The sequence below is a fragment of the Pongo pygmaeus genome, chromosome 9 (genome assembly GCF_028885625.2).
Source record: "Pongo pygmaeus isolate AG05252 chromosome 9, NHGRI_mPonPyg2-v2.0_pri, whole genome shotgun sequence".
NCBI classification, from domain to species: domain Eukaryota; kingdom Metazoa; phylum Chordata; class Mammalia; order Primates; family Hominidae; genus Pongo; species Pongo pygmaeus.
The window spans coordinates 62,836,236-62,859,458 of NC_072382.2; the positions used below are offsets into that span (position 1 = coordinate 62,836,236).

Consider the following 23,223-nt stretch of genomic DNA (forward strand, 5'->3'; position numbering starts at 1 on the left):
ATATTTAACCTGAGGGATCTGATCTATCTCTAGTCCTTCTACATTAGTAGGAGGAAAAATTCCAGACACAGGCAAGAGAAAGTAGGAAGCAGCATAAGCCAGGGATTATACAGACCTGGGTTCAAATCCCTTGTAACCTTGCATAGTTACTCATCTATGACTTATTTCTGGCTGAAATAAGAATACTATTAATAATTCCCCCCACATAGGTCATTGCAAAGATGAAATGGGATGATACACAATAGCACTTAGCACTGGACTTAGTGCATAATGAGAGTTCAATAAATCATGGCTCTAAACCAGTTACACCTATTGCTTTTGTTACCAGCTCTCTAACTGCTATATTCACACAAACCAAGTCAAAAACTACTTAGAATTCAAACCAAAGAAGGTATACTCAAAATACTCAGAGCACAAATTGATACGTAATTAAATCACGACTGGAGGAATTATCCTCAAGTCCCCATACTTGGATAGACTCTGTAGTAAGAAGGTTTATTTCAATTTTTGGTCCACTCTATTTTCTCCTCCAATTTATACAAATGCAACTACTTCCCCAACAGATCACATCTTGTCTCATGGCAAGGGTCCAAACATGGGCTGGATTCCGTGGTGCAAGTTGTGGCAGAGTTATGAACACCACACCTCAAAAGGGAGCATAAGAACACAATCACAAGCCCAAGGTACACACAAACTCCCAAACACAGCTTGGCTCCAAAGAAGGAAATGAAAACTGGTCACAGCATGCTTTGCCTGCCTCAAAGCTAAAGCAAAGGTTATTCTGACAAGCAAGTATCTAAATCTTATGTGTTTCCCTTCTTTTACTACCCAAACCTTCTATGAGTGGTCTATTTTTGTAACATCTCAATTCTTTATCCTTCATTTACGTCCAACTCCATGTAACCTGGCTTCCTCTTCCCTTCCCCTCTTGTGACATTACATTTCTCAAGGCCATCTGCAAAGACCTTGTCACAAATTCAGCAGCCTCCCTTCAGGTCCCTTCTCCCTGGTCTCTGCTGCCCCATTCTCTTCCCTTCCTGGGACTCTCCTCCATGGCCTCTGGGTCTCTTCCATCTTCTTCCCATCCCACAGTTACGCATATTCCCCACAGCTCAGCCCACTGCTCATCTTGGGGAGACCGTGTTTAATCCTATGGCTTCCACTCTACATCTCTAGACTTAATCTTCTCAGGCCAGGCTTCAGCCCTGCATTTCCAATTCTCTGCTGGACATTTGTTATGGATGAACCACTGTTATCTTGAATTCAACATATCTAAAACCAGATGCATCAGCTACTCCTTTCCACCCCCAACATCTACATCTCTGTCAAAGATACCACTGTAAACAAGCAAGCTTAAACTTTTATCCTGACTCCTGCCTCTAAAGTCTAAGAAGACTGAAAACGCTATTGGTTCTCCCTTTGCAGTATCTCCTCCATTGATCCTTTGCTTCCATTTTCACTACTGTTCACCGCAAGACCTCATGTCTGGATGACTGCTGCTGCCTTCCAAAAGGGGCCCATGCCTCTTGTCCAGCTATCAGATGAATGTTCCTAAAATGTAAACATCACTTCTGCCACTTCACTTCTTGGCCCAAAATAACTTCAATGGCTTCCCACTGCCTTCAGGATAAAGTCTATGTGCCTTAGCCGGGCATTTAGGGTCTAGAAAAGGAGTTGGCAAACTACATCCCACAGGCCAAATCCAGCCCACCACCTCCTTCTGTAAATAAAGTTTTACTGGAACACCGCCACACCCATTCATTTCCATATTATCTATGGCTGCTTGCATGTTACCACAGCAGAGTGGAGTAGCTGTGACAGAGACCACATGGCCTACGAAGCCAAAAATATTTAGCATCTGGTCCTCTACAGAAAAAGTTTGCTGATGGACTAGAATCATCAGACGCCAGCAGATCCCACCACAGTTCTTGCCCATGACTCCTTTCGATGAAGATTTTGCTCCTATGGGACTGCTGCTAAGCCCACTTTGTTTACACCTCACCTCTATGTTCTCAAGTCCCGAAAATCTTCTTTCACTCCTCCCTGGACTTTTTTCAATCTGGCTTGCCCTTCAAAACAGAGCCAAAGCTCCACCTCTCCATAAGGCCAGCTGCATCCATCCCCCGCACCCCTTGGTTCCCCTCCTCTGGCCTCCCTCTCTGCATCTACCACAGAAACCTACAGTGAGATTTCACTTTTCCTATGTACCCCTTCAGCCTGTGCTACAGGCTTCTCCAGGTCCAGGGCTGGTAACCTCCACAGAGAACTTGCCAATGATAACTACCTTGCCTTTCATTCCAAATACCAATCCTCGATAGCATAATTTGGTAAGAAGGCATCAAACAAACTTACCAATGAAGGCCCAGGATTCCACATTGGAAAAGTTAAGCTTGGGTCCAAATGTATACACTCTAGCCAGCACCACCTAAAAGCCAACGAAATAAAAGTTTAGCTTTAAATTCACAGCACCCAATAAGTTTTGATTTACCATACTCCTGGGATGCCCATTTCTGCTTCTTTGCCTAGAAAATCCCTGCTTGTCCTTTAAATCCATTGGACAGTTTTTCCCTGTAAGCCTCCCCAGTGTTCCAGGCAGGCCAGGCACCCCCTCCTCTCAGCACCCATGGAACTGTGGTGGCATGCCTATGGTAACACATGGCACGTTGTGGCATAACTTCTTGTTTAGGAAGGAGAGGGGGTTTCTCTAGACTGTAGGCTTTTCAAGAGAAGAGACCTGTTAAATTCACCCCGTCCCATACCCCCAACTGCCTAGAACACTACGGGCACTTAGATGGTCCTCAATAAATACTTGTAAAATGGATGGAAAAATAACCTACTCAATTCATTAACACATGCTTGGATATCTAAAATTCTGCTAGGCCAGAATTTTCACCATAAAAATGAATGCCTCAACCCCACTGCTTTTAATAGGCAACGGTTTAACAGGAAGGACTAATGAAATTAATCTAAATACACACCTTTGGAATGACACTCCCCCGGGCAGAAACCATCAGAGGCTCCCAGAATCTAAGAAGGCAGGCCCAACTCCACAGCCAGGATGCTGGGCCTGCACCAACTGGCCCGGCTGCAGTCTCAGCTTGCATGGTTTCCCCCGATAGACCCTACCATCCAGACAAACAGGACTGATAGTTTCCAAAACCCTCTCAGCTGGATGTCTTCCTCCACTCTTCTCCACATTACCTCCATCTACTGAGATGGCGCATCCATTTCAAACATCATATCCCAGATCAACTTCATGATGGGGTCCCAAAAAGTGCTCTGTTTTTTATTTAATCTCTCTCCATTTTTAATTGTGAGAAAATACGTCACATAAAATGTACAGTCTTAACCATTTTTAAGTGTACAGTTCAATGGTATTAAGTACATTCATATTGTTGTTCAACCATTACCACCATCCATCTCCAGAACTCTTTTCATCTGCAAAAATGAAACTTTATAACCACTAGATAACAACTCTCTCTTCCCTCCTCTCCGCAACCCCTGGCACCCAATAAGTTTTTGCCAAATGAATGAATACACAAATGAATGATGATATGAATGAATCTGACTCAATCCTCCCCACAAAAGCCAGAAGCACTCTTTCCTTCTGCTGGATTCCTACAGTACTATCTTCACATCTTTCTCAGATTTATTTCAATAAATCTTAAATGATCCCTTTTTGCAAAATTATATTCTCCTTCTGGGAAGGAACTATGACTTATTTGCAAAGTTAAACTTAGGTCCAACAGCATATGCATTTGGCCTGTCTTGCATGTTGCTAGATCCATTGGTAAAGTCTCAGTCCTTACCTTGCAGCTTTGACACCAGTTAATCATGCCCTCTAGCTCTCCTGGTTTTCCGCCCACCTCACTGGCTGTTCCTTCTCTTTGTTTATTCTCCCTTATCTCCCCACCTCTTATGTGAGAGTGTTCAGTCCTTGTTTTCATCTCTTCTCTGTCACTCCCTTGGTGATCTCAACTAGTCTCCTGGATTCACACATATCACCTCCATGCTGATGATGCTCAGATTTCTCTCCAAGCCTGGACCCCTGCTCTGAACTCCTGACCAGTACATCCAACTGCTTGTGTCAAGTAAGAAGTAGACGGGAGCTTTGTGTAAGACACGGTGGGTGTCTCAAACTTAAACATGTCCAACACAGACCCCTGACGTGCTCCTCCCAGAGTTGTATCTGCCTCAGTTTAAGACAACGTTCTTCCAGCTGCCCAGACCAAAAATTTGGAGTCATTTTCATCTCCTTTCTCTCCCACTCCGTATCTAATCCTCACTAAAACTGGTTCTTACCTTCAAAATGTATTCAGAATGCGACCATTTCTCACCACCTCCACTGTCCCCATCCTAGATTGCTGCGACAGCCTCCTAATTAGTGCCCTGCTTCCCTGCTGCTACTCTTGGAGTCACTCTACCTCCACCCATAGTCTATTCTGAACAGAGGAGGAAATCTGGTGCAACATGAATCAGATTGTGTCATTTCTTTCCTTAAATCCCTTAAAAGCCTTCCCAGCAAGGATGATGCCAAAAGGACGAATGTGCCTAAAGCAGGCTCGCGGGCCTCAGGGCAGGCTGGGGCCAGGAGAGTCTCCAAGCCAGTGTCTCCCTCTTCCCCACCTATTTCTCCACTGGCAGTCCTGACTGTATCACCTATCATCTGATTTCTCAAAAAAGGAAGCTCTTTAAAGGGAGGGAAATGCAATCAATCAGCTTCCTTTTCCAGCTGGATACCATAAGAAGCCAACAACACTAACACTTCTGAAGAAGCAATAAGGTACATCAAGTCTGCCAACACTTAATAGTGTTTCCAAAGATAAGGCTAGCCCTCCAGAGACTCATTCTTTATGCCCTTGGTGGCAGTGGGGAATCCTCCGTAAGACCCCCTTCTCCCTGCCTCTATCTGGCCACCAAGTCTTGCCTGTCTAACATCTCTAGGACTCTATCCCTGTTCTTCACCTCACTGATGCTGTTGCTGGAGGTGAAGTGCAAATAAAGTAAGTTAGGATTCTAAGCTAGCTTAGGCCTCATCAGTGCTCCTTGGAGCTACAGCAGTGGCCTCCGAACCCACCTTGACACCTCTTGTCATTCACTTCCAACCACAACCCCATACAATGCCCAGAATGATTTTAATAAAACCTAACTTTGATCAAGTCCCCTGCTCTAACCTCTATGAAGAGTTCCTGCACTGCCAGACTACATATTCTTCAAAATCTATTACAGTAAGCCATGGTAAACAGTCTTTTTTATCTTCCCCAGATGAATTTTGTCTGCCTTCTCCTTTAAAAGACTCTGGTTGCCCCAACAGGGGTGGGCAGACGATCCGGCCTAGATTAGAACTCTCCACTCACTTGCAACAGTGACGGGTCCAAAGGCAAGCACATCACCAACCTGGGCCAATCAGAGCCTTTCCCTTAAACTGATACCTAGATGTAGAGAAAGGCTCTCCCCCTTCACTGGGATTGTAAAACTGAGGCTGCTGGCAGCTGTGCCCCCTCAGGCAGGGCAGCCTGTCTGCAGCAGAGAGGTCTGATGCCAACACACAAAGAACAGAAGGCAAGGAGCCAACTGGACCGCTGGCAGCATCAACTCGCATTCCAGAACTTCTTCCTTTTGTGCACTCCTACAGCATCCTTCCCAGTCATGGAACCAGTAACTACCCACTTATGCCTCAGCTAGCTGGAATCCCAACAGGCCCATCACGCCGTTTTCTGTATCTGTGCCTTTTCCCACGTTGCTTCCTCTGCCCAGAATGCACACTCCCTGGATTTTTACCCAGCAGCCAGACTTCCTCTGTGAAGCCTCCCCTGAGGGGAAGCACAGTTAGTCCAGTCTTCCAGATCTGCTCTGCAATGCCTAGAATACACCCCTCTGCCATGCTTAGACCCCTCCTTCTGTCTCTGTTATCTCAGAACCAGCTAGCTGCTCTAGCTAGAAACCTCAGACCAACCTGGTCTCCTTGCACTTCCTCACTGTCCTCATGAAACTTCCTGTCCTTCTTTCTGCTGCAGTTCTACTGTCACGGCCAGGACCTCAGGACCTCCTGCTTGGACACAGGCAGCAGCCACCTAGGCTCTCTCCACTCCCCCTCTTCCCATCCCCCTCCCACTGCTGTCAGGGCTGAGCCTCCACAGCCCTCCTGCACCTACAGAACGGAGCCCTTGCATCTAAACTAGCCCCGACCTATATGCTCCAATTTCCCTCAACCATTTCCACTCCCAGCAGGATGGAGCAGGTGCACTTTCCCCGATTCCACCTGCTAAGAACAATGAAAACCCCTGGGCATTCTATGCTAGATGACTATAAGAAGACTCCAAATGGCAGTCTGAAGAAGGCAGGCCAGCTGGGACCTCAGGATCCAAGGAAAAACACAGTGGTGAGCTTCCTGCATTTCCTTTTCTGCGTATAGCTCAGACTTGGAACTGAGGAGACCAGCAACTCAGAAATGCCAACGAGCACAAAGAGAAAATGCCCCAACAAATCTCCCTCTTTCAAGACAGAAAACTTGTAGATAATAACCACTGTATTTCAGCCAAACACCACACACACACACACACAAAACCCACAGTCCTACTCACAACCATGCCAGCAAAGTGCAAGTGGCATCTACAACAAACCCACAGCTGACCTTACACTTAATGGTGACAGGCTGATGCTTTCCCCAAGACTAGGAACAAGGCAAGGATGTGCACTCTCAGCACTCTTGTTCAACATAGGACTAGAAGTCCTGGCCACACAATCAGGCAACAAAAAGAAATAAAAAACATACAGATTGGAAAAGACGAAACAAAACAATCCCTATTTGCAAGTGATATGATTGTCTATGCAGAAAATCCTGAGGAATAGACAAAAAAAAAAATTTCTATGACTAATTAGTGAGTTTAGCAAACACGCAAGATACAACATAAAAACAAAAAAGATCAACTGGATTTCTATATACTAGCAATGAACACATGGATACCAAAATTAAAAATACAACCCCATTCGCAATCAGTAAAGAAAAAAAGAAATAACTATCATTTCTCTCAGCTAGCCATTCTATGGTTTAGCCACTTGAGGCCATCTGTGCCATGAGGGCAGGGATGATGTATTGTTTTGCTCTCCAGTGAAATAAAATACCTAGCGGGAGCCCAGCATCTAGTAGGTGTGCACTATCTGTTTTCACAGCTCATGCCCTGCCATCCCTAAGATGAACTTTCTTCCCCATATGCTCCCAGTGAGATCATGGTCTATTAAAAAGTCCCATCTCCAGTTTCAGCCTTGGCAGGTCATGACTGCCAAGGAAGTACGTGGGAAACAGTTTCCGCTCCCACTCTCAAACACAGAGCCTTTTCCCTTAAACTGATACCTAGATGTAGAGAAAGGCTCTCCCCCTTTGCTGGGATTGTAAACTGAGGCTGCTGGCAGCTGTGCCCCCTCATGTACGGCAGCCTGTCTGCAGTAGAGAGGTCTGATGTCAACACACAAAGAACAGAAGGCAAGGAGCTAACCGGACCACAGGCAGCATCAACTCGCATTCCAGAACTTCTTCCTTTTGTGCACTTTTGTGGGTTGTTACCCTTCAGCCAGGGCGTCACCAGTGTTTGCAGATGGCAGGCATTGGAAGTGGACTCCAGTAGGCATATCTCACCCCCCTAGAGGGTACACCCAGTCCCTACCATGTCACTCTAAAGGGGTCCCAAGGTTTGACCCAAAGACCCCAAAGTGAGACAATTCCCAGTGCTGCCTCACCTCTGCTATGTGCCAGGAGGGACTCCAAGTGCCCTCCCCGTGTCTGAAAGCTTAGTCATGAGTGGGAATTGCCCATCTGTGCTGAAAAAAGTACCACAGAGTGAAAGAGGTTATGGAGGACAGGTCAGGGCCCAGGGAACACTCAGATATCCTTTTCCAAACAATTTCCCCTCTTGCTTCTGAGGGTAGGAAGTGAGACTAATACTCATTAGGCAAAGCCAAAACCTCAGAATAATCTTGACTCCTTTCTTTCTCTCATGCCCCACTACCAATCCCACAGCAAAAGTTGCTGGCTCACCTTCAGAACTGATCTCAAATCTAACGGCTTCTCCCCACCTCTACCACCCCGGCTCAGGGCCAGCCCTTCCGGTCACACACCCGGATAACACCCGCAAACGCCCGCTTCTCCCCTGCATCCCCCTTGCTCCCTCAGTCCACTCTCAACACAGCAGCCAGAGTGAGCCCTGTGAGACGTGCCTCAGATCCTGTCGTTCCTCCTTCAAAAGTCTACGTTCTGGCTCCGCTTGTCATTCCCAAGGCAACCAAATCCTTACAGTGACCCCAATGGCCTGGCCCCCACAACTCCATGCCCTCATCTGCTCCCACTCTCCTTCTCTCCTCCCCACTCCATTCCAGCAGCCTTTGTCTTGCTGCTCCTTTTGTGTAAAATGCTATTCCTCCAGCTAAACACATAGCTCACTTCTTCACCTCACTTGCTGCAACACACCAGGCCATGAGTTCACCAGAACCCACTTCCTTTTTTTAGGGGCCACATGGCCAGACTTCCTTTCCCAGCCTGCCTTGCAGTCAGGAGTGAACATGTGACTGAATTCTGGCCAGTGGGTGGGAGGGAGGTATGCTTCCTCCAGACTGGTCCATAAAGCCTTCCTCACAAACTACCCTCTCCTCTTCTTCCTCACGCTCCAGCATTCGAATGCAAAGGAAACTAAGGCCCTTGAAGAAGGCAGAGACACAAGATAAAAGGAGTCTAGGTCCCTCGATGACTGCAAGGAAGGCTGCCTGCTAACCAGGAGCAGCCACTTTGGAATTTTTCTGCAGAGAAGTGCAGTTTTGTTGTGTTGCTACACTGAGATTTGGGGGTTTGTTTGATAACCTAACAATTTGTTGTACTTTCAATGAGGCCTTCTTTGACCACTCTATTCAAAATCCTCCCACTTCCCATCTGACCTCCTTGCTTCATTTTTCTCCATAGTTCTCATTACCACATAGCATAATGTATATGTCATTTATTATATGATCTCTACCTCCCCAAGTTAGAATGTAAGCTGAAGGTGGGAGTTTTGCCTTTTTTCCCTTTGCTGTACACCCTGGATCTACAACAGTTCTCAGCCTGTTGCAGACAATCATTTGTTGCCAATGAATGAATGAATGGAGCACATGGACTCTACGAAGGCCCGCTGAGGCCCAGCTCTGCCATCTACTAGCTATGTAACCTGGGGTAACTTACTCTATCCCTTTAAGGCTCATTTTCTTTATCTGTAAAATGGGGGGAAGTAATAGTGCCTACCTCAAAGAAACTGGGTATAATCAAGATCACGAACATAAATCCCTTAGCTTAGTGCCTGGTAACCACTCAGGCTCTGTACATGATGACTGCTATTGTTAATCAGTTTGAGGCCAGAGGACAAGACTGGGTTTCAGGCCCAAGCACGGTCAGTGGCAGGGCAACATCTCAGAGAGGAAGAGGCTGAATGGATATTTACATGCACAAACTCTTCCGGAAGAAATCAAGACAAACACCTAGGTAGTAAGATTCAAGAGCTGCCTAAAAGTTCTCAGTAAATTGCCAACAATCAGAGGAACCTGCCAAGTGGGGGCAGGGGCGATGACAAGTGTGTGTGGAGTCTGCAGAAAAGTGCTGCTTGTGGAGTGAGCACCACCCAGATGACGAGAGATCACTTTGTGCCTTTTAAGAAACAATTTTCACAGCAAAGCTCAAGAAAAGAGAGAGGCCTCTTGCATCACGGGGACAAGGTAATAAGGCTATAAAAATGGAACTCAAATAAACCACACACAGAGCCCACATGGGCCCAATTTTCCAGGGAAAATAGCGATTGCACAGCATTTAGATTGGGGAAGTCACACTTGTGCCTCAGCATAGCAAACAGCTTTCAAAAATCATTAGGCTACAGAAAAGTCACCAGGTTTGCCAAATTAGCAGTGCCAGCTCTCACCTGCCCCCTCTGTCACACTCACCTCTTTCTACAGATAAGAGGACAGGGACAGTGATACTCATCAACAGCTATGATCCCCCAGGAACACGCAGCACTCTGCAGCCAGGATAGGACACCACAGCAGCTCCAGCCTGGGTCACCCTGCTGCCCCTCTCCCGAGGCCTCACAGCTTTCTCCTCGGCCCAGACCTATCCCTCAGGTCTCACCTCCTGGGACTGTCTGCAGCCCTGGGCCTCACTGACAAACTTCTCCTTAAAGCTCTGTCTTCCTGTGGCCCCTCACGGCTCTCACCAAACCCTCCTCCCATCCCCACCTCTCCAATCCCCCTCATCTCCATCTCTGGTCTCTTTTCCACCTCTGCATTCCTGAATATTGATAATCCCAGCCTCTAAACATATGGCATCTGTCCATCTTTCTGGTTCTAGTGACTGTTCTTTCTCCAAATCAGAGGCAGGACAGCTTCATGGTCAGAAGCACAGAGCCTGGAGCCAAATGAACTTGGTCTGATCTTGGCGCCACAGCAGTGTGATCCTGGGCAATTAATTCCTTGCTATCTATCTTAGCTTCCTCATCTGTAAAATGGGGATAATAACAGTACCTCATTTGGTTCATTGCGTGGATTAAGTGAGTTACTACATATAAAGCTTAGAACCATGTCTGCCACCTGACACTCTCCATAAAGTGCTATGACCACTACTACAGGCACGCAATTCTTCAGCCAAATCCCAAACATTGCCCCATGTCCTTCCATCTCCATTTCCTCTACTCAGGCCTTTTACCTTTGCTGAGAATGTCCAGCCTCCATTTCAGCCTGTCCTTCAAGGTGTTGACAAATGCAACTAGTTCCATAAAACCTTTCTTGATTCTCCTGCCCCTTAGCCCCACCCTGCCCAGCAGTGAGGTAGAACTCCTCCCTTCTCTAAAAGGATGGAGCTGACTTCTCCCAGGGCCCCCTTCTTAATCTCCCTTGAATAACCATTGGTTTTAACATTGCTTTATCCTTCCCACTCCCTGGTCATGAGCTTCTCAGAAACAGGGGTGCATTGGGTTCTTTCTCCCTAAAGTTTTAGTCCTTGCAACCTTATACAGTGTAAACATTTGCTGGTTTAAACTGAAATGCAAAGCTTACAGCCCGAGTCTACATAATAAGCCACCAGAGACTGAAACAATAAAAACAACAACAGACCGGGCACGGTGGCTCATGCCTGTAATCCCAACACTTTGGGAGGCCGAGGCAGGTAGATCATGAGGTCAGGAGATTGAGACCATCCTGGCCAACATGGTGAAACCCCATCTCTACTGAAAATACAAAAATTAGCTGGGTGTGGTGGCATGTGCCTATAATCCCACCTCTCGGGAGGCTGAGGCAGGAGAATCGCTTGAACCAGGTAGTCAGAAGTTGCAGTGAGCCAAGATCGCGCCACTGCACTCCAGCCTGGTGACAGAACGAGACTCCATCTCAAAACAATAACAACAACAAATCAGCAAGTCAGAGGAAGCCTTCCCCATCACTCCAAAGCCAACACATACCTCAGGCTCAAAGCAGTACTGGGGACCAAGTCAGTGTTGTCTGTTTGTCAATTTCATTCTAGTTATTTCCTAATGACGAAAAAACCAAATCCTTTCAGCAAGTCTACAACCTGCTTCCACTACTAAATGGCATTTCCAGAGAGGCTCATTTGGAATTAAGGAGATGTGTTTTTTCTCAGAAATCTTATTTACTTTTTCTTGTTTTAGGGCATTTCTAAAAATATCCTTAAGAAGAGATCACTGTTTATTTTGTTATGCTTTCATCAGATGCAGGAATACAGATCTCTTTGATTTTCACAGGTAGATTGCTCCTTCCAAGGATTTATTGGCTCCCCTCCACACTCAGGAACAAACAAGTCACGAGTTACTTGTATACACACAGTCTTTCACTTACAACTAATTTCATGTTACTGTTTCCCTGCTTCCTCATTCATGAACACCCCAACAAAGATGATTCCTAGCATTTTAAGTAAATTTTTAATATATCCTCATGACACTCTTCTTGAAAAAAGAAATTCTGATTCTCTATTAAATCTTGGGCCATTGCCATTAGCTAGACAAATGCCAACTAATGAAATGATTCCATAATACACAGAGATGGCTTAATGTAGCATTAGCTGAAAGAGCAAAAATTAGAAACAATCTAAATGCTCCATAACAAGCTCATGGCTTACTGAAAACATTCCCTTGATAGAATATTATACAGCCATTTTAGATGGCCATAGGGAAGACAAGGGGCCCATGCAAAAGGGCTGGGGCGTGATGTTAAGAGTAAAGAGGCCATAGTGCAGGGGAAAGGCCAAGATCAGGGAAAGGCCAAGGTCAATTCAGGAATTCCATCCTCAAACAGCCATGAGGAATGGGAAGGGAACTTTCCCTATGTTTGCAGAACGAATGCATCTCTGGATGAGCAAACAACTTTCAGCCCCTCGGACACTCAATGTCAAGCTTGGTCCTCTCCAGTGTGGCCAACAGGCTCCCACCTGAAGGCCCAGCTCTCCTCAAGTCTCTGAGGCTAATGCTGAGCAAAGACAGGAGGGATTTGCTCACTCGCTGCTAACCCAGCAGGTAAAGAAAGTGAACCAAGAAACTGGGCACCTCAGCCGAGGCCTCCCACTTCTCAGCCCCTTGTCCTCTGTTGGTTCAGTTGAAACTCTGCCACCCTGAAGGTGCCTGAGAGCGTGGGCTCTGCGTGCCACGTGCAGGTCCCCAAGACAACTCCACCTGTGGAAGAGAAAATGACTCCAGAGCTTCTCTCCCAGTGCCTTCTCCCTCATCCCACAACAATCCCCAGTGTGGACCCCTCCTGCCAAATATAAGAGGCCAAAGTCATTGCCCTGGCATTACAGTCTTCCCCCCATGGCCCCAAACCACCTACCTAACCATGCCTCCCAAGGTACTCACCCCTCCCCAGGTATGGCAGGGGCAGCTCTCCTATTTCTTCTGCCACCCCCAGAAGCTATGCTCCCTTCACCAACTCAGATCCCTTACAGGCCAGCTCAAGCCTTTTCTCCTGCACCCTCTCGCCCCAGCCACCTCTGAACACATGGGTATTACACTGCCTCCCTTGAATGACCCCAACCTATCAAAGCCTGAGTAGCCAAAAAGCCAGACTCTTATATGTGAAACAATCAGGTCACCCAGATGCTGTCATCCAAGAGACTCCTCTCTCCAAAATTTGCTCTAAATATACCACTGGAGACTCTCATTTAAGTGGTTGCCAAGCTCTCCCTTGACACCCCTTGGGAGGGGGCACAAACATCAGATGGCAGTGATGCTGGAGCCAGGCCCCCTTGTAAGGGCCCTGATGGATTAAAAAGCTCTTTCCACCTGCCACAGCCGCCAGCAGCAAGCACTTCCTAAGCTCCTACCATATGCCAGCTGGGGGCGCAGACCGCCTGAGATACAAATCTGAACAGGCCAGTCTTTGCCCCATAGGAATTCTGATTGAAACAGGAAAAAGTGTGAGACAAGCCCCACTACTGCAGTGTGATAAATGCCAAGCAGACAGAGAAGGCAAAGTGAAGGGGAACACAGAGCACAGGTGGTGGCGACTTAATTCAGCCTGAGAAGGGACTGCAGAAAGGCTCAGCAAAAGCCACATTTGAGCCAGGGCCTGGACAGTTAACAGAGACAATGAAAATACTGGCATCCATGTATTGGGTGCTTCCTGTGTGCTGAGCACCGTACCCAATACTTTACCTGTGTGCATCCAAATTCATTCACTTATGCATCACTTAGCCCCTACTGCCAGGCACCAATCCAGGCACTGGGGATACAGCAGTGAACAAAATTAACACTGGTGCCTGCCTGCATCAAGCTTATGTTCTGTTGAGAAAAAAATAAATAAATAAAAATAAACCAAATAAATAAGGAAAACGTATAATATATTAGATGGTGATAAGTGCTAGGAGAAAAAATAAAGAGAAAGGGAAAAAGGGAACATCTGGGGGGCAGTGACCCAGCTGGAACAATTTTAAATAGGGTGACATTTGAAAAAAGACCTGAAGAAGGTGAGTTAACTAGCCATACACACCTCTGGGGGAAGAATGGTCCAGGCCGAGGGAGCAGGCAGTAGGGAGAGCTTAAACAGGAAGCATGCCTGGTGTGTTTGAAGAACAACACGGATTCCACTGTGGCTGGAGCAGAGCTAGAGAGGGGCAGGTAGGAGCAGCATGTACAGCTGCACAAGTTGTGCAATGCATAAGTTGGGGAGGAAGTGAGTGCCACTTACATGCACCACAATGAGCTGTGCAGAACCCAGCATGATCAACCATACACCATGGCCCCGGGGCGGGAGATGAGGTCAGAAGTACCAGGAAGCTTTGAGGGCCATGCTAAGATTTGGCTTTTCCTCTGACTGGGACAGGAAGCTACTGTGGACAGGATTCTGAGCAGAGGCCTGCCCTGATCTGACCCTCGGTCACAGGATCACTGTGTAAAGAATGCACAGTAGCAGGATGAAATTGGAAGCAGGAGACAGCTTTGGAGGCTACTGCAATCACCACACTCAACTACAGTCTTATCCTCATGGTCCCATGCAGTAGGTTCCATAAGTACTCTTTCACAGAATAAGAGATTGAGGCTCAAGAGAGATCTGGTCACTTGCCCAATGTCACTCAGCTAGGATGGAAAGCAGGGGGAAGAGAGCATTCCAGATGGAATGAACAGCATAGGCCACGGAGCAGGAGCTTGGCAGGGCCTAGCACACTTGGGAAAGGGCAGGCTCATAGTTTGGGATGCCCAGAGCCTCCCCTGGGGACACATGGGGACACATGGCAAGGGCAGTGGGCAAATACCTATCTGCAGCCTGCCCACCCCTCACACCAATACCCACCAGCAGCCCTCAAGCTGGCACTGCTCCCTGGACCGGAGCGATTGCCTCCTAACCCATCTCCCTGCTGCGCTCTTGTCCTCCTCACTGCCGGCCCACAAGCAGCCAGCAGAACCCTTAAAAACATAAATCAGGTATTATTTTCTTGGTCACAGCACTCCAGAGGCTTCCTATGATGCCAGGCACACAGTAGACTCTCAACTGATGCTGGACAAATGGGCGACTCCTTCATCCCTACAGCCTTCTCCAGGCTTGTCTTGTCTCAAAACCAAGGTAAGAATAACTTCTTCCTCTCCTCCTTAGCACAGTGAGGTGACTCCATGCTGAGGGGAGCAGTGGGGCTCCAGCCAGGTGTAGCTCATTCAGACAAAAGCCTGAGAGGGGAGTCATTCAAACGAACTAAGGGACCACTTACATATTAAACTTATATTTTTAATAAAATTGTTTACTACAGCGCAAACTGGATGTACTTTACCACACTGTGGCTATGTAAGAGGAGGGCTGCAGAGACACCTGGGCTGTAAAGACTGCAGCAGGCACACTCCATATGGGATCCCTGGCACCCTGAGGCCAAGCAGCACCCAAGTACCAAGAACTCCTGACAACACTGTCACAGGCAGGAGGACGATGCAGGAGCTGCCTGAGGCTGACAGAGCTACAAGAGGGAGGTGGGACAGGAATGGCTTCCCCACTGAGTTTGACTATGAATTTAAGGGGCAGAGCTGATGGCCATATTCTCCTTTACATGCTGATTACAGTGAGCCCCAAACTTATCTTGGAAACTGGGAAAAACTATGAAACTAAGACTGAAACAAAACTTCATAAATTTGAGCCAGAGAAGACTTGGAGCAAAAAGTATACATTTCCCAAAGGGTCACTACCACTCCCAGGGTTTAAATCCAGGCCCTCTGAGGGCCACATTCACAAGGGAAATAGAGAAACATGTAGGTACACACATGCATGTATGTAGATACATTTTTAAAGGAGGGTAATAACAACCAACAAAATGAGATAGTACTAAGCTCCCCTTTCCCAAGAAAACAGAATTTAGTAACAGAGTCTTCCTAGTGGGACAGGAAGGAGTATTCAAGCACAGCATGAATGACTTACTGTCTGGTTAAAATCGGTCTGTGGGTGGGAGAGGAGCGAGGAAAGCTCTGAAAGCCAAGTGATTCCCCAGACCCCCTCAGGAGGCAAAGAACTTGCAGATTCCCATACTGCATCAGACAGGTATGAGACAAGCTTCAAAGGCTTTGTTCTTTGAAAAGGAAGACAGGGGAAAGGGCTGGGAAAGCCCCATCACTGACATTTGCAGGAGGAAGGGTGCTGAGTCTCCATGGAGTGAGGGTCCTGAGGGTTCCCAGAAGGAGGGGACAAAAGAGCAGGACAAACGGCCAAGCCTCTAGACCTGACAAAGAAGTACAAAGGCAGACTCAACAAGGATGCTCAGGGAAATCGCCTAAGTTTGCCTAACACCAAGCTCCTCTGGGTAGTCCGCAGCCAAGCAGACAGTGCTACAGAAAGGTCCTGTGAGCACTGGTAATCAAGAGTTTCAGAAAGGCTAACACCAAGGCAAAAATATTCTTATTGCATGCCAAAGCCAGACCCTGAGCCACCAGGAGGGGGACTGGGCGTGGCTGGGTGAGAGGGAGGCAAGGAGGAGTTAATTAAAATTGTTCCCTGAAAACACCAGCCCAATATCCTTGCTGGAGGGGCACTGAGATGCTGGTACCTCATTAAAAGTTGAAAATAATAGAAGAGAAAATATAAGCTTGCCTTCAGACAAAGCTGCAGCATGCATAAATCTGGACTCCTGTACACAAATTTGCTCCTCGTTCTTTAAAAAACATGGCTATTCGCCTGGGGCAGTCCAGAGATGGGCAACTGGAGTGACCAAGAGAGCCAGTCCCTAGCTTACGCCCTCAACTTTTGCTATCTCCATCTGAAGGCCCCAGGCTGGCCCAGACTGGCTGAATGGGAGAAGCTCATCCCTCCCAGGGGGTCTCCTCCACCTCCTCCCTTCCCACCAGAAAGCCCAGGGGACACAGAAGGAGCCAGACCTTGTAATCTGGGATATAGGTTCCTATCCCAACTCTGGCTCTCCCACTTCTCTACAAACAGGTACCTGTAACCTCCTCTGGGGCTGTTCTTACAACCTGTAATTATCTTCTTCATTGATTCCCCTGCTAATCATCTCTCTCTCTCTCCCTTTACCACTAGAATGAAACTCCCATTGACAGCCAAGGTCATGTCAGCCTTGGTCATCAGCCAGCATCTAGAACAGAGGCTGCCACATTGAAGGTGCTCAACAGATGAATGCATGCCCTGGGAACTGTCTTCAAACACCAAGCAGCCATCTTCAAGAGCCACTCCTGAGCCTGGCCTGCCAGCTGTGGGCCAATTGCTGCTGGATGGATGGCCCAGTGCCTTCCCCCAGGGAAGCTCGGCCAGCTCAGCACCCCTAGCCCTTCCCTGCAGTCTTGACTGCTTCTCTTCACCTCATCCCAGGAGCACTGCTCAGGCCACTCACCTGAGCAATGATAAAGAGGAAGGGAAAGCCGCACAGGGACAAGGACAGCAATGTGCTCTCTTCAATCTACAAGAACACTGGGGGAAGAAGCCACAGCCAAATCAACAACATTGTGAACATGAACAGAGAACACTGGAAACGGCAGGGGCCCGAGAGAGCAAAGGACAAGGTCATGCAATCCCAGGATAAGAAAATCTGGGGACCCTGAGGTACATATGAGTACAGGATAAAGGAAAAAAAATGGTGACATGGTGAACAGGGAACCCGCAAAACTCATTTCCTTAAGTAACTGTAATAAAGGCTAGTCAGATTCCAGGAGGAAAGTTACTCAGGACATCTTTCCTAACACATTATAAGCCCTTGGCTTGTTTCTTGATTTCCAGAAGGAAAGCATCATCTTTATAACAAGTTCCTCAATGCCTCACTCAGAAAACAGTCTGGATAGGTCTGAGATAATGTGACAGTTTATAGTCCAAGCTAGGTTGTGAAAAATAAAAATTTGTGATTTGGCTTGAGAGTGTTAATTTGTGAGACTAATTTTTAACTGGTCTTTCATGATGATAAAAGTAATTCACGCTCATTGTTGAAAAATAGGAAACCACAGAGAAGGAGATGAGAATAAAAGTCGCCTCTAATTCCATGAGGTGAGAACCACTATTGATATTTCAGTGCATTTTCCTCCATCCATGCATGAGATTTTAAAAGAGTTTAGAGCACACTGTGAATATAATTTCAATTCCTGTTTTTTTCCAGTAAAGTCCATCTAAAAACACTCCGCAGAGTTCCAAGAAAGAAGTTCTTTCCTTAGCAAATAAACAAATTAAATAACAAAATGAACAATACAAACCCTTCATGAAGTTAAAAGAAAAAGAAACAAAACTGATTATTCCACTGAGCCCCCATTTTCCTACCAAAAGGAAAAAAAATCACTATTGCTAGGCCCAGAAGACAGAAACATTAAGCTCTTTTTTGTATCCTCTTATTTATGTTACATTTTCTATTAATACATATTGTTTTGAACAAGTCACACATTTTTTCCAAATCAACAGAAGCATTTTATAACTGCATCTTATTATTTTGAAGCAAGAAATCAAGTTTTGGTGGCCTTGGGAAGGTTTCATCTTCTAACCTGCCCATGGATCAAATCATTTAAAAATGATTAGTTCACATTCATGGGCTATACCTCCAGTTCTGTTGCACTTGGTTACCTACACAGAGGAATGAGCAAATGGCCTTGCCAAGGACATACTATGTGTCATGTGCTACCCAGTAAGGAGCTGCAGGCATCGGTCCATGTGTTTGTTAGGTACCTGGTTTTACACACAGGCCCAAGGCCTTGGCCAGTGGAGAGCAGAACCTTTCTGCCTGGTAGAGAAGACTGTCCAGGATTAAGATCTCCTTAGTATAATGCATTTTTCCCAACTCTTTTAATAGTTCACACTTCATTCAACAAACACACCCATGGCAGGCCCTGGGCTGGGCAGACACTGTGCACATCTCCATGGGGCTGCAGTCTACACAGTACTTCCTCACCCTCTGGTCTCACACTAAGCCTGGGAGGCAGGAAAGGCCATCACTGTTATTGCCATTATCTAAATAATAAAGCAAATATTTATGGGAGTATTTTGCCCCAGGTTATGAAGCAAAAGGGCTGGACTCAAACCTAGGTCTTCTGACTCCTAGTCTAAGTGCTCTTTCTACTGAGTCAGTCACACTGGTGAATTTCCTTTTACTGACAACCTAATGTCTTCTGGGTAATTCACATTCCCTTCCATGCCTGGGTGCCCCCCACTGCTTAGTTTCAGAGCCAAGAGCTTCTCTGACCTCTAGATGGCTGCACATGCCCTGGTTTCTGTGTGCCTGCTTAGATTCTAACCCTTGACTCAGGCATCTTCCCAACTCTACTGACAACAGCTTCAAACTCTACTTATCCCTTCCAACACCACCACAGCGCAGCAGACTGCTAGCTCCCCTCATTCAGTCCCCTTGCCACCCTTAAAAACAGATATTTTGCTAGACTGATGGCTTCCCAACTAAAGATATCTCCCAGTCTTCTTTGCAACTATATGTAGTCGCAAGTTCTGGCTACTGGAAAAAGAGAATGTGCTGCTTCTGGGTCTTCCCCTTAAAAATGACTGGATGTGTGCCCCCTTGGGTCTTTCCTCTGGCAGATGGTAAGTTTTTACCTTCAACCATCAAATGGAAGCCATATGTTAAAGACACTAGGCCTGGACCACTATCTACTCGGGACTAGTACTTGAGAGAGAAAACTTCTACCTGGTTTCAGCCATTGTGCCTGTGGGTCTCTTTAACAGAGGGACTTACCTGGTATCCCAACTAATACAAGAAGCTTGAGTGAGACTAGGTCTCCATTCTCCTGGCAAAGCCGCTTGCCACCAATTAAATACTTTATTTTTCATTTTATTTTATTTTTTTTTGAGATGGAGTCTCGCTCTGTCGCTCAGGCTGGAGTGCAGTGGCGCGATCTCAGCTCACTGCAAGCTCCGCCCCCCAGGTTCACGCCATTCTCCTGCCTCAGCCTCCCGAGGAGCTGGGATTACAGGCGCCCGCCACTACGCCCGGCTAATTTTTTTTTGTATTTTTAGTAGAGACGGGGTTTCATCGTACTAGCAGGATGGTCTCGATCTCCTGACCTCGTGATCTGCCCGCCTCGACCTCCCAAAGTGCTGGGATTACAGGCGTGAGCCACCGTTGCCAGCCAATTAAATACTTTAAAGGGGTGAAAAAAAAGTGTTCCATTCAGTTTTCTTTTTTGGAAAACTTTTAAAATATGAGATTACCAGGATCTCAAAGACAATTTATGCTTAGGTCACAGGAAAAACTGAGAGGACCCAGAAAAGCAAATCAGCCTCCAGCAGAAACAGTAGAGGGGAGAGCTCTAAGTGACAACCACAACCAGTGCTCTTCTTTCAGCAGTTCACTCCATTCCTAGGAAAGGCACTGAAAGCTGAAATGATGCAAGCCAAGGCTAATGTCTCCATGGAAACTGTTACAATTGAAGCTTGTGTTCCTGACCAAGAACTCGATGGTCAACTTTTTCAAGAAATTACACAAACTCCGTGTTTTATCATCTATTAAAGCCTTGGGATTTTTAAAGCTGTTGGACCAATGATATCCCACAAAAGATATGTGTGTATTCTGTATCATACAAAGTGAGTACACGTCAATTAAACCTAACACAACAACCAATCATGTGACCTTTTATTTACTCTGATTCAGTAATAGTGTATACCACAAAGAAGTTCACTTTAATAATTCCTGCCAACTTCTAAATACAGTGAATCAGAACATTTAAGAACTTCAATAGAGAAAGCGAAGATGAAACTTGAATAGAGAGTGAATTAAGTCACAAAAGCAATACTTAAGTGCTGCCTCTGCCACTGACCAGTTGTAGAGCCCTGGACAGTTGTTTAAATTCTAAGCAATTTTCCAGTCCACAAGAGGAGATGTCATAACACTACGAGATGTCATAGACTAGGAGGCATCTTCCCAACTCTACTGACAACAGCTTCAAACTCTGCTTATCCCTTCCATCACGACCACAACACAGCAGACTGCTAGCTCCCCTCATTCATTCCCCCTCACCACCCTTAAAAACAGAGATTTTGCTAGACTCATGGCTTCCCAACTAAAGATATCTCCCAGTCTTCTTTGCAACTATATGTAGTTGCAAACCCTCACAGGGTTGTGATGATGACTAAACAAGACATGGTATGTAAAAACTACTTGTCAATTACACAGGAATGTTCTATGGTATTGTTATCAGAATCACAGCATTTGGAAAGGCTTTTATGGGGTGACTTTGATGAACATCAAACTTTAAGTAGACTGCAAGCTACCAGTCAGTCTTTGAAAAACTGACCTAGAGAAATTTCTTTTGCTGTCTTTAAAATTCACCCACATGCACTAGCTGGCAAGAGTTAGTCTTTCTGCTGCATTCACCACTGGCACCCATTTGCTCACCAGCCAGAGTATCCAGGAGGACACCCGTCACAAGCTATGAAGAAAAAAGAGCTGTGCTGAGCTGAGCCTCTGTGTGGCAACCCATCCATCAACCAATAACACAGTCAGAAACTTCAAAACCAGAGACAAGAAGTATTTTGAGGTACCAGGAAAAGAGAGAAAGAAGAATATAGCAGTTATGCATCCAGGCAATGGAGTGAGACTGTTCTGAGTTTGAATCATGGCTTTTACACTTAGTATGTATCATCTGAAGCTCCTCTGAGTTTCAGTCTCTCTAACTAGAAAACAGGACTGACATTACCCACATTATATGAATACTGTAAAGACTGAATGAGAAAAAGCATGTAAGCACTTAGCACAGTTGCTGGCATATGGTAAGTAGTCAAGGTTAGATACTGCTATTAATAATAATAATAATAATATATACATTTGTAATGCTGGCAAAAATTTAGATTTGGCAGATCTCCAGTCAGGCTTTGCAGCCAGGTATTACCTGGACAGCATGCTGGCTCAGCCATGAATCCCCCAGGCTAATCAAGGTTCCTCTGGATCGCTGCCTAATGCCCCAGGACAGATGAAACATCCAAGAATGCCAGACTGGCCAGCTGGCTAGATTCTGACACTTGTTTTTCTGGTTCACAGCTGCCTGTCACTATCCTGAAAGGTGTCTACAGATAATAGATTCACATGGCTATCCATGCCTAACTTTTCCGTCCATGCCCAGGCTTATGGGGGTGAAATGTAATCATCTTTAAAACATGGCCCTATACCAAAGGATATGAACACAAATTTCTCAAAAGAAGACATTTATGCAGCCAACAGACACATGAAAAAAATGCTCATCATCACTGGTCATCAGAGAAATGCAAATCAAAACCACAATGAGATACCATCTCACACCAGTTAGAATGGCGATCATTAAAAAGTCAGGAAACAACAGATGCTGGAGAGGATGTGGAGAAATCGGAACGCTTTTACACATTGGTGGGAGTGTAAACTAGTTCAACCATTGTGGAAGACAGTGTGGAGATTCCTCAAGGATCTAGAACTAGAAATATCATTTGACCCAGTGATCCCACTACTGGGTATATACCCAAAGGATTATAAATCATGCTACTATAAAGACACATGCATATGTATGTTTATTGTGGCACTATTCACAATAGCAAAGACTTGGAACCAACCCAAATGTTCATCAATGACAGACTGGATTAAGAAAATGTGGCACACATGTACCATGGAATACTAGGCAGCCATAAAAAAGGATGAGTTCATGTTCTTTGCAGGGACATGGATGAAGCTAGAAACCATCATTCTGAGCAAACTATCACAAGGACAGAAAACCAAACACCGCATGTTCTCACTCATAGTTGGGAACTGAACAATGAGAACACTTGGACACAGGGCGGGGAACATCACACCCCGGGGCCTGTCAGGGGCTCGGGGGCTGGGAGAGGGATAGCATTAGGAGATATACCTAACGTAAATGACGAGTTAATGGGTGCAGCAAACCAACATGGCACATGTATACCTATGTAACAAACCTGCACATTGTGCACATGTACCCTAGAACTTAAAGTATAATAAAAACAAACAAACAAAAAACATGGCCCTATCCAACAAAGTAGTACACATCAGCACCCACCTGGTGGACAGCGCCAGATCCCCAAACATGTCTTGGAGGTAGGGGAACTTTATTCTGGTTCTCCTAGGCTATTCCTGTAAGGGCCAGTACGTCTTCACTATTTATTAAAACTGCACTGCTGCTCCCTGAAGCCAGGAAGCAACTTTACAACTTCAAAATGCCTATTCTTTCCTTTGCTCACACAAGCATCACACATACACTGAAAAGGGCTCAACAGGAATTGTTATACCTGTTCCACAGATAAGGAGTCAGGCTCAGTTTGAGACAC

At 46.1% G+C, this 23,223-nt stretch overlaps 1 protein-coding gene across 11 annotated transcripts in view; it reads right to left on the reverse strand.

Annotated features, from left to right (window-relative positions):
* The window catches only part of BMAL1 (basic helix-loop-helix ARNT like 1), a 109,350-nt gene that overhangs the window by 75,017 nt on the left and 11,110 nt on the right, over positions 1–23,223 (reverse strand). For 7 of the 11 annotated variants that reach the window (XM_063671145.1, XM_054437412.2, XM_054437403.2 and 4 more), the window contains exon 2: positions 2,353–2,425. Coding sequence is in view for 4 of the 11 variants with exons in the window: in XM_054437399.2 (XP_054293374.1) it covers positions 2,353–2,425; positions 2,979–3,104 (199 nt within the window). In the remaining 7 variants the exon portion in view is untranslated. Of the gene's footprint in view, positions 1–2,352; positions 2,426–2,978; positions 3,472–23,223 lie in introns of those variants that run through there. The other 4 variants (XM_054437399.2, XM_054437398.2, XM_054437401.2 and 1 more) reach the window with 4 other exon arrangements.